The sequence below is a fragment of the Typopeltis vanoorti genome, chromosome 10 (assembly GCF_054136105.1).
Source record: "Typopeltis vanoorti isolate ZY-2024b chromosome 10, IOZ_Tvanoo_1.0, whole genome shotgun sequence".
Lineage (NCBI taxonomy): Eukaryota > Metazoa > Arthropoda > Arachnida > Uropygi > Thelyphonidae > Typopeltis > Typopeltis vanoorti.
The window spans coordinates 10,733,270-10,750,952 of NC_143558.1; the positions used below are offsets into that span (position 1 = coordinate 10,733,270).

The 17,683-nt window shown below is 34.3% G+C and overlaps 1 protein-coding gene across 1 annotated transcript in view; it reads right to left on the reverse strand.

Annotated features, from left to right (window-relative positions):
* Window positions 1–17,683, reverse strand: part of pcx (pecanex) — a 621,557-nt gene that overhangs the window by 75,295 nt on the left and 528,579 nt on the right. Inside the window, exon 30 of the mRNA XM_090398640.1 lies at window positions 5,818–6,011. Within this exon, the coding sequence (XP_090254766.1) occupies window positions 5,818–6,011 (194 nt within the window). The remainder of the gene's footprint in view (window positions 1–5,817; window positions 6,012–17,683) is intronic.

Below are 17,683 nucleotides of genomic sequence, written 5' to 3' on the forward strand. Positions count from 1 at the left end.
TTTATAAATATAATTTCCATCCAGCTAGCAACATTTATCCAATTTCTGAAAGATCAGCTTCATCCTCTTGCATATCCTAAAGTGTGCAAGGTTCCTTGTGCAAGCACCTTAGCTTACTTTCAACAGACTGGTAGATTTGATAAGCCTGGAAGAACATAAAAACCATGATAATCATCATCCATGATCATCTATATGGTAATTCAGAACTAGCAGATAGTTCATTCTCTGGATACTCCTTCACACAGGAGTAAACGAAAGAATAAAAGTATGCTGCATTGAAGATGATATAGGTCTGAGAGTCCATTTTTAGAATCAGCATTATCTATGATTCTAATCTCATTCAATATGACTGCATTAATTTGACAGATTCTAAGATCATATTTAGCTTTACTTCTCTGAATTAACTTTGCTTTTATCTGGCCATTAGAGGATACCTTGATGGAACATTAGTTCCTTTCAGTTGCAATCTGAATTATTTTTGTAAACAATCTAATTTATGCTACTTTGAAATGTAATGAACTATTGGTAACAAAATAAATAAATAAATAAAATAATAAGTATTCTGTTTTGTTCCTTTCTTGTTCATAAAAATGTGAATCCCTGTTATGAATAACCACAAACACTTTTTTTTTTTTTATTATTTTGACATGCAACTTCCACTCATGAAACATTATAGACTTATAGTACATTAGTACTGCATATGAGTTAAGGATTTCTTTTTTTTGATTAATTTATATACATATTAATACTTTTAGTTATTTTTACATAAGTCTGGAAACCATGTACTAGAAACCAACATGGAATTTTTTTCAAGTTATTTAAATGTATCATTACATTTACGAAATGATTCAAGTTTGTATTATAACTAACTTCCTATCAACAATTTTCCTCTAAACTAATTTGTGACATATATGAACTACAGCCAGAAGTGTCTTATATGTCTGATTTTATATTTCAGTTTTCAAAGACTTTTTCTGGGTCTTTTTCCTGCCCTTCTGATACCAAACAGATATTTTGCAAACCGTTCCTCTCCCATTCTGATTAAAACAGAATGGGAGAGGAACGGTTTTATTGTGTATTTTATTGTGTATTTAACGGTTATTGTGTATTCTTGAATGCACAATATCAAGTCCATTCTAATATATTCATTTTTAATATGATTCTACCAGTGATGCCACCTGGTCACTTTCCTAATTTCTTCTCATAGTTCTCGTAGATCAACTTTTCTCCTTCATATTCCATGTAAATGTATTCAACTGGCTCTTCACCTATGATTTTACTTATTCTGTTGTCCACTTCCATATTTATAATAAAATTAGTTTAATCCTTTATCCAAGTGTGAGCAAACAAAGTTTGCGCCTGAAGTATCTTCAGGACTAGGGTAAGGTGATACAACACCAGGGCAACTCGTTGCAAAGGTGGAGAAAGTTTAAAAATAAACTTTCAACATCTTTCTCTAAATCCAGAGTAATTTATTAAAAAAGGGTGGCACACCATTTGGCAACTCCTATAGGTGGAGATGATCTGCTAATGCTTCTGCCTGGTATCTCCACTAGGGCCTGGCTCCCACTGAAGAGACCTCAATAAAGGTCGAAACTAGTCTGGGTAGTGGCCCTTCCCTTAATGCATAACATTAGACATATCCGTATGGAGATGTGTTTTGCATTATAGGAGATACTGAGATAGGAGTGTTGGTAGCTTTCTCCACCTTTGCAACGAGTTGCCCTGGTGTTGTATCACCTTACCCTAGTCCTGAAGATACTTCAGGCGCAAACTTTGTTTGCTCACACTTGGATAAAGGATTAAACTAATTTTATTATACTCTAACCAAGTGAAAAATAAACTTTCAACTTCCATATTTAATTTTCCACTTCACTACAAATGACATCAATAGCTAAAATATTTTATTTGTAATGCAACAATGTTTTCCATATTCCTGCCTATGTTCACAGTTTTCAACCTTTTATTACTGTTCATACTAATCTTGAGGACTTGTACTGGACTTATTTAGGAATACAGCATTATCTGCATAAAGTAAGGAGCACAGCTCTACATTTCTAATTTTAATATCAGGTTAAATACCATTTTCCTCAATTATGTGACCAATGCAGATGATGACTGAAAGTGTTGTGCTCTCTTCTTGACACATGATTTTATATCAAACCATATACTTGTACACACTACAATTGTAAATGCCAAATGAAACATGCATTACTCTACATAATAGAATGTAGTAGTAATGTAGATTAATGTAGTGTAATGCATTACTCTACATTAATCTACATAACCATATAGAACATGCATTACTCTACATAATGTTCAGTTTAATTACTCCATATAAGAGTGCCATTTCAAAAGCATTTCTCTTTGCTGCTTATTGTATATTTTTTCGAGATCCAAAAAACTTAAAAAAAAAAAACAGTCTTTAAAATACAAACTTATTTATTACTGACCATTTACAAAACAAACTTACATTAGAGCCTACCAGTTTCACCAGCAACTGGTAGGCTCTAATGTATATCCTAAAAAATCAGAGAAGTAAAGCTAAATATGATCTTGGAATCTGTCAAATTAATGCAGTCATATTGAATGAGATTAGAATCATAGATAATGCTGATTCTAAAAATGGACTCTCAGACCTATATCATCTTCAATGCAGCATACTTTTATTCTTTCGTTTAATCCTGTGTGAAGGAGTATCCAGAGAATGAACTATCTGCTAGTTCTGAATTACCATATAGATGATCATGGATGATGATTATCATGGTTTTTATGTTCTTCCAGGCTTACCAAATCTACCAGTCTGTTGAAAGTTAGCTAAGGTGCTTGCACAAGGAACCTTGCACACTTTAGGATATGCCAGAAAGGATATGCTTGAAAAAGCCAGCAAACTGTCTGGCTTTTTCAAGGTGTTTATGGAGACATAAAAACTAGTAAATGCAAATTGAAAGGAACACAAAAAACGTTGTAAACCAACTAGTAGCTAAGGTTACACGTTCACGTGACTGAGAGGACTTATTGTTCTTATTCATTATCATGCATGCATGTTTGTTGTAAACGTGTAATGTGATTACTGGCTAGCTGTAGTTCAGATTGATTTAGAGAGAGGATCAGGTTTTTTCACGAACTGTTTAGGATTGCCCCTGATTTCTGTTGAGGTTTCCACCATTTATTAACACTATTATGGTTTCCTTGAATAAACGATGTCTGTAGTCGTCATCAAGATATGGCATGGAGCTGTTTTGCCACTCTATCATGTGGTTAGATGTACAGAAATGATGTGCTAAGCCAGAAGAGATACTTTTGTTGTGGTTTACATCACCAACATGTTCTTTTTGTCTGATTTCTAAACTCCGTGAAGTTTGTCCGATGTAGGCAAGGCCACAAGAGCAAGGAATGTAATATACTCCTGGATATTTGTAGAAAGGCACCTTATCTTTTGGGGATCCTAAAACTTGTCTGATACTGGTGGTTGGTTTGAAGACCTAATAGATAAGGTGCCTTTCTACATATATATATTAGAATATATATATTAGACTTAAGGGAGATTATGTTGAAAAAAAAAAAATAATTTTGAAATTATAAATTTGTTTCTTCATTGTTAGGCCGAGAACTTTTCAGATCACCCTCGTATATAGAGGCTAATGATTTCACCTGAATTTCCTTAGTATCCCATAATGCAAAGCATACACCCTTTCAGACTTGTTACAATTATAATAATTGTAACAGTAACAGAACAGTATTATTCATTTTTGCAAAAAATCTTTAATAAAATGATAATGAAGTTTTTCTGTAATAAAAAAATAATTTCAAGACTGAATTTGATGTTATTACTTTTTTTCACTTGCCAAATTGATTAACTCCCTTAATCACGCAAAAATTGTAATAATAATAATGATTACTCCAAGGATATTCTATCTTATACATTTTATATGTCGTTAGATAAAAGCTACATCTGCAATAATACATTCTACAATGTTTATTTGAATTTATATTTTAAAAGGAATTTTAAAAAACTGTATTTTTTTATCACTTTTCTCCACTTTTTGTTTTATGGAGTTAATCGATTTGGCAAGTGAGCGGCTCAATTATCTCAAAAAGAGTAAAACAATAACCGGGGAATATTATTCCGATCTTTTAACCAGTATGGACGAAAAAATTGGTGAAAAAAGACCTGCTTTGCAGAAGAAAAAAATCATATTTCATCAGGACAATGCACCTGCCCACAAAGGTGTTTTGGCAATGGGAAAATTAAGGGATCTGCACTATGAATTGTTCAAACATCCACCTTATTCCCCAGATTTGGCTCCCTCTGACTTCTATCTCTTCCCAAAACTAAAACTCTTCCTCACTGGTTAGCATTTTTCTTTGAATCGAGGTGATTGCAGCTGTAGAGGGGTATTTCGCAGATCATACTGAGAACCACTACAGGGACTGGATAATGGTGCTGGAGCATCGCTGGAATATATATATTAGACTTAAGGGAGATTATGTTGAAAAAAATAAAAATAATTTTGAAATTATAAATTCGTTTTTTCATTGTTAGGCCGAGAACTTTTCAGATCACCCTCATATATAGAGGTTAATGATTTCACCTGAATTGCCTTAGTATCCCATAATGCAAAGCATACACCCTTTCAGACTTGTATAATGCCATACATTATAGGAAGGGCCACTACCCAGAAGAGATACCAAGGTTGGAGTAATTCAGTAGTGATATATTTCCCATATACAAGTATCAAAACTTGTCACACCTTAATACTAAAATACTCTGGATTAGAGATAGATATTGAAAGTTTTTTCATTTGGTTATACTATAAATTAAAGATGCCAAGAATCTGACTACTTGTTTATGGAAAAAAAATATATGACCACTGCATTATTTCAACTTTGGTATCTCTTCTGGGTCTAACTCCCACTGATGGGACCTCAATAAAGATTAAAACTGGTCTGGGTAGTGGCCCTTCCTATAATGTATAGAATTATACACATCTGAAAGGTGTGCACTTTGCATTATGGGATACTAAGGCAATTGATGTGAAGTCATTAGCCTCTATATACAAGTAATCCTGTCGTGAAGATATTTTACATGCAAACATTCTTTGCTTACACTTGGATAAAGAATTAAACCAAGAATATAATTTCTTGACATCTTTAATTTATGAAACAAATATGAGATCATCTTTCTGCAGAAAATTTTCAGTTTTTTTTTTGCAGACAATATTCTTTTTAATAACAAAACTTAAGCAGTAATGGTAAGCATTTAATTTAACACCATACTAGTAGTTAAAGGAGTTAGCTTCATGTGCATAAAGTTCAGGCTTTTTCTTTTATTACATTAATGTTGGAGTAATATGAGAATAATTTCCAGAAATCCAAATTTTGTTTTGTAATATATTCTCAAATGTCCATTTGATTGTTTGATTCATACAATCTAATACAATAAATACATGAACAGATAGATAATGAACTATGAAATCTATATGTCATACCAATTAAACTGACACTTAATGCCCGAATATACTTCAATGAAGTGTAATGGGAAATTGACTACATCTAGATGGTGGATAAAAGACAGCATTACTGAGATGAAATGCAGTTAACTCTTCCTATAGAAAACACTGTAGAAGTGTTTTCTATAGGAAGCAAATTATGAAAACTGGCCCACAGTTTTACTGTTGCAATGATATTCTAAAATAAATTCAACACTGTAGCAACTTTCCATTATAACAAATTATTACTCTGGTTCACATGGGTTCACTACAGAGTCAACAACACACAAATCTGTAACAAAATTAGAATAATATTTATTCTTACCTTTACATAGTAAGTGATGAGAGCTTTCCTGAGATCAAATACTTGTAACATAGATACTGCACTATTATCAGAAATACTGTAACCCTCTAAGACATACTTTGTAGCAGTTACTTCCCATGCTAACCAGCGTTGATTAAAGGCAGCATTTGCAGACAACATGTGGGGCAAGTGGCCAGGCTCACAGCAACAACATCCTAGGAATTCCAAGAAACAGATAAAGAAAAGAAATAAATTATTACTATAAAAAAAGAAAATCCACAAAATAGCTACAATGCATATCCAAACCAGCAAGAACAATGCAAAGCTAAGTAGTTAGCTTTGCATTGTTTATAATACTTAAAATTTTTTAAGTATTATAAATTGTTTGCAATACTTAAAAGTATTTCTTCAAATACTTTTAAGTAACTATGATGCTTCTGAGGAGATATGTATCCATTTTGTTGGTAGAAATAATTAAGAATTACAAGACTGAGGTACAGCAATGCCCAACCTAGCAGGTAATGCAACAAACTTACTTTGTTGCAGATTGTAGTTGCACAATCTGATACTGGATGTCAGAATTAAAACAAAAAGTGAACACATTTAGTCTGAATTTTAAATTTGGAGTAAACATGCCTGATAGCCATTCTTGTTGTTGCATTCCAACTTTTGAAAAGTTTATCAAAACAGAATAAATGATCATAACTTATCTTGTTATAATTGAAAGTTTTTTTCACTTGGTTGTAAATTAAATTAAAGATGACAAGAAATTATATTCTTGTTCAATCTTTTATCCAAGCTTAAGGAAACAAAGTTTGCACATAAAGTATCATCACAACTAGGCTACTTGTATATAGTGGCTTCACATTAATTGCTTTAGTATTCAACAACAAAAAACATACATATATACATACTTTCAGGTATGCATAATGGAAAGGGCCACTATTCACTGATTTCAATCTTTACTGAAGTAAATTAAAGTGCAGGGATATCTCACCAAAAATTGAGTGATGAACAGTTCACTTTATAACTCAATGAGTGATCCTAAAGGATCACTATTGAACTCATCACTCCTGATCTGAATGACTTCAGGACAGGAAACTCAGCAATGACTCTACTCAATAACAGGCAAAAGCAAGCCACTGAGCAGAGCCTCTTTACTCTCAGGGAAGCAAGCAAACCCAAAGACAAACATTATCAAATGTAATAAATGGGAGCAAAGACAAGAATTGATACTAGGGTTGAAATAATGTAACAGTCATGTATTTCCCATATACAACAGTGAATAGGTGTAACACTTTATTATTAAAATACCCTGGCTTAGAGATATGTGATGAAAGTTTTTTTGCTTCAACATTATCATCATCAAATTCCTGACATCTACCCTCAAGGGATATACAGGACATGATAGTACTACATGAAACTTACTAACTTCCTATCTACAATTTCCCTCCAAATCAATCTGTAACCTGTCAAGATTCCAACATTATAAGATCTTATATTTCTATCTTCTAAGGCACTTTTTACTGTATCAATCCACCTATATCTTGGTCTTCCTCTGGGTCTTTTTCTTGCCAACATGGCACAGAACTCTTGTTTTGGTAACTTTTCCTCTACCATTCTGTTTAAGTAACCATACCATATGAGATTAGATCTGCTAACAATGTCAAGTTCTTTCCTAATATCTTTGTTTTTAATATGATATTGCCATCTGTTCATGCCCCTAATATTTCGCAGGACTCTTATATCTGCAGTCTCTAGTCTTTGGTCAAGTGTTTTACTTCTGACCCAGGTCTCGAAATCATAAGTTAAATTGGTTCGAACACTGTCTTACATACAGCTAATTTAGTGTTTTGACTAATTTCCCTCTTATTTCATATACATTTATTTAACTGACTTCAAACCATACCAGCTTTGTTGATTCTGTTGTCTATTTCCATATTTAATTTACCATCTTCACTAAAACTCGTGCATAGCTGAAATGTTATACTCTTTCTATAGGTTCTTCATTCACAATGCAGTTTCATATTTTCAATGCTTCTGCCTATTTTCATTGTCTATGTCTTGTTATTGTTGACCTGCATACCATATCTATTACAACAGTTATTCAATTTAGTCAGGGAATCTAGCAGACTTCTAATGGATTTATTTAGAAGTATAACATTGTCCACATAAAGCAAAGATTAACATCTCCAATTTGGATATCAGGTTTAATATTACCACTTTCCTTCATGATGTGATCCATATAGATAATGAATAACAGGGAATAATGTACAGATAATGGACACCAGATTTAACATTAAACCATCTTCTTGTACTTCCTTCAATTCTAACTGCTGACTAACAACTCAAATAAAGATTAAGTATTGCTTGATATAATCCCCTATTGACACCATACAACTGAAGCGTTTTGAATAGCTTCTCTCTGGGCCCTTGTCATATGCCTTTTCCAGATCTGCAAAACCTAAATACAGATCATTGTTATTCCCATGATTTCTCAACTATTTGTCGTAAAGTGAAAATCTGATCCAGAGAGCATCTCTAATTGACTTAAATCCAGCTTTCTTCACCAAGCTTCCCTTTCACAATCCTTCTCAACCATTTTTCAAGTATACTTGCATAAATCTTACCAGGAACACTCAGAATTCTTCTGTAATTCTCACATTCAGTTTTATCTCCCTTTTTATATATGGGTACTATGAGAGCTCTACTCCAATCATCTGGAATTCGTCCCTCTGTCCAGGCCACCTGAACTATGCAGTGCAGCCACTGTAAGACTTTTATACCACTATACTTCAGCATTTCTGGTCAAATATCATCTACATTTCCATATTTCAAGCCTTTCCATTTTTTAGGCTTTTGATGGCTTTTTCTACTTCTAGTATGGACATGCATTCCTGCTGAGTGTTTTTTTACTACTTTGCTGTCATTGATTGTTTCATTATTATTATTATTCGTGACACCTCCAAGGAGTCCAAAGACTCACCTACTATACAACACTCCGTCTCCACTACTGCACCGACCATCTACTACCAATCACCTACATCAACACCATCTACTGCCCACAACTACCACTGTTAGTATTTTTGTCTGTAAATTGCGTGTGTTCTAAAGGGCCGATTTGTCTGTATGCAGGATGAAAAACCCGAGGTTCCGGGAGAAAAAACCTTGCTACCTCCGTATAAGATCGGCTAACTCATCTTCAATTGAAAAAGTCCACATAAAGATTCCTCCTGTCATGAGGAGAATCGAACTTAAGCCTTTTCTAATTGAAGGGCGCAACTACCATTGTTCTTCCAACTGCGCTACAGAGGCACTTAAAAAAAAAAATGGCTGGCTCGTACCAGGATAATAATGGATGCTCTTCCTTCCAAATATCTCACCATTTAGTAATTTTTTAAAGTAATTTTTTTAATTACTCCATACATCAAGGATAAACCTTTTTCTCCAGTTTTCATGTCACCTTTATCATCTCTAATTCCTTTCACAGAACTCTTTCCTCCATTTCTGAGTTTCTTCAACAACCCCCAGAATACCTTGCCACCTTCTTGATATTTATTTTCTATGTTCTTACCAAAGTCTTCCCATGACTTTTGTTTAGCTAGTTTTACAGTATTTAGCTTTCTTACATTTGTCTCTGTATTCTCTAATAGCACAAGCTGATTTTATTTGCCAGGAACTTTTGATACGCTTCCTTCATTTCCTTCACTGCCTCCTTAACTTCCTGTGTCCACCATGGAGTTCTGATTTTTCTATCCTTGCAGACAACCTCACCACATACCTCTGGCTGAATCAATCAATGTTTTCTTCAAAGCTTGCCACTGAATCTCCAAGGTTTGATTTCTGTTCTCAAACGTTTTCATTTTTTCCTGAATAATGTTTGTATATTTCAGTTTACAGTTCACATCTGAGAGCTGCTCGACTTTATTCACTTTAAAACTTTCTTACATGTTATTCTTTTCAATATGAAATTCAATTTTATCCTGCTCAAAACTAAATGGTGATCACTTCCAATTTCAAATCCTCTGTACACTCTAGTGCCCTGCACCAGTGAGAAAACATCACTATTGACAATAACATAGTCAATGAGATTTTTCTTATTCCTTGCCTCTTCTCTCCATGTGAATTTGTGCACATTTTTATGTTGGAACATGGTGTTAGTAATAACTAGTCCATGTCCTGAGCAGAAATCCAACAGATATTTGCCATTATTATTAGCTTTGCTCTTTTCTCCAAATTTTCCCCAAATATTTTTGTATGTCTCACAATCATTTCCTACTCTGCTATTTAGATCCCCAACAAGGACCAACTTTTCCTTTTTCATTGTGTCAGTTGCATTTTCTTTAGGCATCAAAAAATTCCTCCACTTCTACCTTAGTAGAACCTTCTGTGGGACCATAGGCACAAATAAGTCTCATTGTCCAGTTCCCCATTCTGATATCTGACCACATCACTCTACTTGAAATTGCCTGCCATTCAAGAAGATTGGCCTTGTATTTAGTGTTAAATACTATGGCTACTCCTTCTTTTCCTTGATTTTCATTGACTGAATATAACATTTTGTATTTATTGCTCAGAAAGATCTCACCAGTTTTTGTCTTTTTTGTTTCATTGAACCCTATTATGTCAATTAAATCAGATATAAGGCAAGATGGATGGTATCTGCGCATATTTAGGTCCTCTATGGATCACATTATGTAGGAAAGAGGCATTAAATGAGTAGGAGTCAGTTCTGAAGATGGCAGTTCTTTTGAGTCAGTCTGGGTGTTGAGATGAAGGCCAATAGGACAAAATATAAAATTGGTTGCTGTTATAAACCAGGGATGTATAAGTATGGAATACATCCATCAACAGATTGATATAATGAGTGCAAGTCGAGTAATTATTATGAGGGAGTTCAACTTCGAACATATATTTTTTAAGGAGAAAAGATCACATGGAAAGAAGGAAATGGAATTTATACACTTACTGAGAGAGAATTACTTGAAGCAGAATGTCATCATCGTCAAATTCCTGACATGTACCCTCAAGGGGTGTACAGGATATGATAGTACTACATGAAAAATTTACATCATTACTAACTTCATATCTACAATTTTCCTTAAATCAGTCTGTTACTTGTTAAGATTCCAACATTATCAGATCTTATATTTCTATTAAAAATGATGGTACAACATGAAGCAGAATGTGATGAATTGAATTCAGGTATGAGAATGTTGGATCTTGTTATAGGATCAGTAGACCTGTCCATCCATAACTAAGGTTGCTGCATTGCCTCTGATTGGGGAAAGTGATCATGCTTTCCTATTTTTGGAGATAGTAAAACATTTGGAAATTCCATTTAAGAAGGGGGTATATGAGGAATAATAAGGCAAGTGTTTATGATACACTTTGGAGGCAGCTTGAAGCAGTACTGTGGCATAAAGATCTGCAAGGGAAGAATGTTCATGGGAGGTCGTCAATGGGTATCTGGAGGAACCAGTGCCACACTGTGTACCCAAGATCAGCAGGGTAAATGAGGTACGAGTTAGATAGATGAGTAATAGCTTAAGAATGAGCTGCAAGTAAAGAAAATCTTGTGAGGATATATATAAGGAGAAAAATTACCAGTATGGTGAGTCATACAAAATCAGATTATGAGAAGAAAGTAGCAAAACAAATGAAAGAAAATCCCAAAGAGTTTTTTCATTGTGTGGCAGTTAGGAGGAAGAATTACTATTGAAGGATAACTTCAATGAGTGCAGATGGTAGACAGGTAAAGGAAGCAGACAAAATTGTTGAGCTACTGAGCGATCATTTTGTAAGTGTATATCATTGATGTGAAGATATTGCTATGGCAAAGGTGACTGATGTTAGAACAAAGGCTGATGAATTAGAGATACTTAGAATATTGCAGAATGTGAATGCAAATATAGCTGTGGGATTGGATGGAATATCAGCTCACATTTTATGAGAATATGCAGGGGAACTGGAAATAAATACCTTTGACTAGGCTGTTTAATTTAAGTTCAGCACTGGCAAAGTCCCAAGACAGTGGGAGGAGGGCAAAATAATTCTTTGCATAAAGGAGGATGTAAGTCTGTGATTGTAAATTATAAACCAATTAATATATCAGCAGTGGTGGTAAAAGTACTTGAAAAAGTTGGTCAGAAAGAGAATTCTGGAATGGTAGGATCAGAATATGATACTCTAAGAGGGGTAGCATGGCTTTGTGAAGGGTCAGTCATGCTTTATTAATCTACTAACTTTTTATAATAGAAACAATTGAGCTGAGTTGAATAAAGGGGCTGCACAATGACAGTGCTGGATTTTGCAAAAGTGTTTGATAGGATACCACATGGAACTCTATTACACAAACTGCAGGACTAGTGGTGTGCTGCAGAGCTCTTTGCCTGGACCATCGCTGTTTAATTTGTATATAAATGATATAGGAAGTAATTTGCAGAGAGATATTCAGTTCTTTGCTGTTGATGCAAAGTTTGGTTGGATAATAGTTAATCAAGTGATGTACAGAACTTACAGGATGATTTAAATAGGCTGACAGTATGAGGCAGAACATAAAGGATATCAATATAATGCAGAAAAGCATCAAGTTATACATTTTTTGCTACAAAGATCACAAGCTGTATATCACATTGAGAGAAGTGTACTCCAGGAAATGGATGAAGCCAAGATTTGGGGGTAGTAGTAGATAGAGAGTTGAAGTTTAGAGGGCACGTTGCTAAAGTAGCCAGGGTAGCTCACAGGATTACTTGGTTATTGAAGAACATAATAACAAACAGAGATAAAGGAGTTATTATATTTCTTTATAAAGAATTGATATGACCACATCTGGATTACTGTTCTCACTCTGGTCACCTGGATTTCTTAGGGATGAGGAAGTAGCAAAGAAGTTCCAGAGGTAAGTGACCAACATGGTGAGTGGTCTGGGGAATGCTTTCTATGATGATAGATTGAAGGTTGGTGGATTGCAAAAGTTGGTTGATAGGCAAAAAAGGGGGAATATGATAGAAACATTTAAGTTACTTAAAAGTTTTTTTTAGGATTGACGCAAAGCATTTAGCACTTGGTCAGGAGGGGGGGGGGGGGCAGAATAAGTGGTCGTCCCTGGAAGTTAGGTAAGGATTTAATTAGCAAGATCTTGAGGACTAGATTTTTTGCTTGGAGTGTGGTGAATAAATGGAATGGGTTGCCTGAGTCAGGTGTGAGTTCTTTGTCTGTTGATGATTCCAAGGAGAGGTATGATAGATATTATGTTGATGGTTTGGTTCCCCCACAATGAATCTTGAGACTCAATGGAAGTGCTGGTGCAATAATAATAATTAACCTGATAGGAAAGTCAAAGGCAATTAAACTCATTACTTTTCTTTATTCATATGAAGGTGTGTTCCTAAACTGAGTAATTTTGGAGATATACAGTTAATCTATTAATTATTTATAGATTTTGTAGAAAGTTACTTATATACAGATTTGCAATTGTTTGCTGATGATGAGAAGATAGGCAGTGCAATCAGGGATGCTACTGATATTCAGCAATTACAAAATGATTTGAATAGACTGGAAATCTGGGCAAATGAAAATGGATCCCAGTTTAATGTCAGTAAGTGTAAAGTTATGCACTTTGGCGTGATTAGAGATCCAGTGACACATTATATTAGCGGGGTTATGCTACAAGAAACTGAAGAGGCAAGGGATCTTGGTGTATTGGTGGATAAGAATTTAAAGTTCAAAGGTCACATAGCAAAAGTTGCAAATACAACTCACAGGATAATTTCTATGCTGAAGCGAACCTTGACATGTAAGGATAAGGAAGCAATTTTGCCTCTTTTATAAGGCTTTGATAAAATTACACTTGGATTACTGTGCGCAGATTTGGTCTCCTGGGTTTCGAGGGGATAAAGAAGCTATGGAAAAGGTGCAAAGAAGAGTTACAAAGATTATATCTGGATTATGGGATTTAGATTATGAGGACAGATTGCAAGTATGTGGATTACACTCTGGTTAACAGGAGAAAGAGGAGTGATATGATAGAGGTCTATAAACTTTTGAATGAGTGTTATAAGATTTCAAATGATGAAATTTTTTGTTATATGGAAGAGAGAACATGGGGGCATCCATGAAAGTTAAGGTTGTTCTCAGTCAAAAAAGGGTTAAGAGCTAAGTTTTTCTCCCAGAGAGCAGTGAGTGAGTAAGTGGAATAATTTGCCCTTAGGGGTAATGAGTGCATCTAGTGTAAATGAATTTAAGGGAAGGTATGATAGCTGGGTTGGGTAATTTACAGCCTCCCTTGATGAGTCCTTGACTCCCTGGAGGTCTCAGGTAATAATAATATTTATATGGAAACAAGAGAGAAATTTATCCAAAACACTGACCAACAGCATATACAACATGAAGTTTAAACACAATTTAAGTTATGGATCTGTAAATTTGATTGAAGAGAATTCAGAGATCAGAGAGACTGTATCTCTGAGGAAACTTGGGAAGTGAACAGATGCAACCAGTGGCTGAAGCATATTAAAGTATATATGTGAAAGCAATTTAAAATCATTATTATTCACAAATGTATCATAGTTAATCCAAGGTAACATGACCCTTCATTAGAAAGGTAACATGGTGTTTGCTACTGGCTGACAAATGGAAAATCCCAAGGAAGACAGAGATCTTGGATTCAGTTATCAGTGCTTTAGAAGTCCAAACATTTGGAAAGCTAACAAATAAACCAATTAATCTGGAAGAAAATTGTTCATAGAGAGAGCCATTAAATTAAAAAAAAAATTAAATACCTTAATTATATTCTGTACACTGTTTTGATGGTATTAATCAGTAATTTGATGATGGTGACTATATTATGTAGTGCTATAGCCCCCCCCTCCCCCCCATTATCTGCAGGTTCGTTTTCTGCAGTTTCAGTTACCCACAGACAACCCTGGCCCAAAAATATTAAATAGAAAGTTCCAGAAATAAAAATTCATAAGTTTTAAGTTGCATACCATCCTGCCTGTGACATGAATCATGCCTTTGTATTGTAATGAATCATCCCTGCTGTACTGTATATGCCACCCACCCATTACTAACTTAGTAGCTATCTTGGACTGCCATGATATCACAGTGCTTGTGTTCTAATAATCCTTATTTTACTTAATAATGGCCTCAAAATGCAAGAGTAGTGATACTGGCGGATATGCCAAAGAGAAGCCATAAATTGCTTCCTTTAAGTAAAAAAGTGGAAGTTCTTGACTTCATAAGGAAAGGGAAAAAAAATCATATGCCGAGGTTGCTAAGATTCCATTCACATAACTTTTATTATGGCATACTTTATAATTATTTTGTTTTATTATTAGTTATTGTTGTTAATTTCTTATTGTGCCTAATTTATAAATTAAACTTTATCATAGGTATGTACAAGAGTAGTCTGAAAAGTTCTTGGCCTCCACCATAGATGGTAACACTATCGACACAATTTTTTTTCCTAAGTTGGTACATCTGTCATAAGAATCCATGTGAAATTGAAAGTCATTCTATCAAGTAGTTGTTTTATACAGCTGTATAAAACAACTACTTGAAAGTTGAAAAAATCCATGTGAAATTGAAAGTCATTCTATCAAGTAGTTGTTTTATACAGCTGTCGGAAGCCAAAGTGTTCTCTGTATCCCTTGAAACAGATAAAATTGAGTATCGTGCAGTTATAAAATTCTTTGTAAAAGAAGTTTTCACGACAAAAGCAATTCATTTGAAGTTCATAAAAGTTTATGGGCACTCTTCTCTCATTTTAGAAATTATGAACTTTACATTATAACCCTATATACTATGTTTTTTCATATACATACGAGGGTGGTCTGAAAAGTTCACGGCCTAATAATGAAAAAACGAATTTATAATTTCAACATAATCTCCCTTAAGTCTAATATATATATTCCAGAGATGCTCCAGCACCATTATCCAGTCCTTCTAGTGGTTCTCAGTAAGATCCGTGAAATACCCTTTTACAGCTGCAATCACCCTCTTTATTCAAAGAAAAATGCTGACCAGTGAGGAAGAGTTTTAGTTTTGGGAAGAGATAGACGTCAGAGGGAGCCAAAACAGGGGAATAGGGTGGATGTTCCAACAATTCATAGTGTAGATCCCTTAATTTTCCCATTGCCAAAACACCTTTGTGGGCAGGTGCATTGTCCTGATGAAAGATGATTTTTTTTCTTCTGCAAACCAGGTCTTTTCTCACTATTTTTTCATCTAGTCTGGTTAACAGATCAGAATAATATTTCCCTGTTATTGTTTTACCCTTTTCAAGATACAGATAACCCTCGTAAAACACGAATGTTAGGTTCCACAGAAATGCCGCATTATATAAATCACGTTATGCAAGACTCAGATCACATAGAAAAAGTAGGGTTTGGTTCCGAAGTCGTATTTTTTTTAATTATATAAACAACAATGACATATCCAACAAAAAAAATATTTTTATTTAATTCAGGTAATTCATGTAAGTTAAGAAAACATATAAACTATGAAACAAATTACATAGTATAAACTTATAAAAATACAAATTGTATGTAAACTTCATGGCACATAATGAGTAAATGTTTTAGGCAAAATAAAATAAAGTGCATAATTTAATCGACATCACTGTCTTCAAAACATTTTGTAGATGTTCTTTATTTAAGAGTGGTCAGATGTCGTCATCACTTGAAATCTCTTGGACATCATTTGTATAATTCTCATTGCATACGTTGGCTGGTTTAGTTATCAAGAAGTCAGTAATAAGACCTTGCTTACCACTATGCTGCAAATTTTTTATTAAGTACATAATATGGAGCTAAACAAATATCCAATTGTCTCGTGAATTTTCCGTAGCACTCCATTGAGGGATCATTATCTGTAAAATAACATCCAACTTTCTTGCCAAGTCCCATCCATCTGCTAATTTCTTTAAACTGAATTCTTTAACGGAATTCATCACAATCAGAATCTCTGGCACAACTTTCCCCTCCATTTGGTTTAACATCATCTATTAATTGTACCAGTTCCTTCTCATTTAAATCTGTTTTGCCATCAATTAATTCACTTTCGTTTTCAATTTCCTTTTCAACCATATCGCAAAAGCCCTCTAAGTGCCCATTACTATAAAAGTAATTTTTTTACATAAAAAAGCATTACATATTGTATGTAACTCACCAGAAAATAAAGTGCTCAGCTTGAGATTAACACACATGATTTTTAATGCCTTTCCTGGCAGAAAACGAAGGCAACTTTCAACAATAAGCACTTTATACAGTAAACAAATGACGTACATGCGTGCTAAAAGGTATTTTTCTTAATCACTACTTATAACTACATGCACGATATGGGCAGATGTAAATTTAACGAATATAAAATTTGATATTTAAGTCGTGCGGTGAAAAATATGTGAAAAGATAAAGGGTTACTACAATTTGTAGACCGTGTTTTTATCGAAACTGCGTTATGCAAGGGTTAGCTGTAATTAAGCATCCCAAAACACCGATGCCATGACCTTTCCTGCCGATGGAACAGACTTTGCCTTCTTTGGCACCGAACAACTGGCTTCTGTTCACTGTTTTGACTGCTGTTTGGATTCTGGTGAATCCAAGTCTCATCCGTAGTGATAAATCGCGCCCAAATTAATTATATTCTTGTTAAAATGCTCCAAGTACTGTTTAGAGATTTTCATGCGAAGGCATTTTTGATCTGCTGTGAGCAAGCGCGGCACCCATCTTGCAAAAGCTTTTTCATTTGCAATTCTTCATGCAAAATATATCCTACACATTCTTTTGAAATGCCTATAGCAGTGGTGGTCCGTGAAGTTTTAACGGGAGTGCTGCCAAATCAAAATAATTTTAAAAAAATTATTTTTTTCCTAATTAGTAACCAA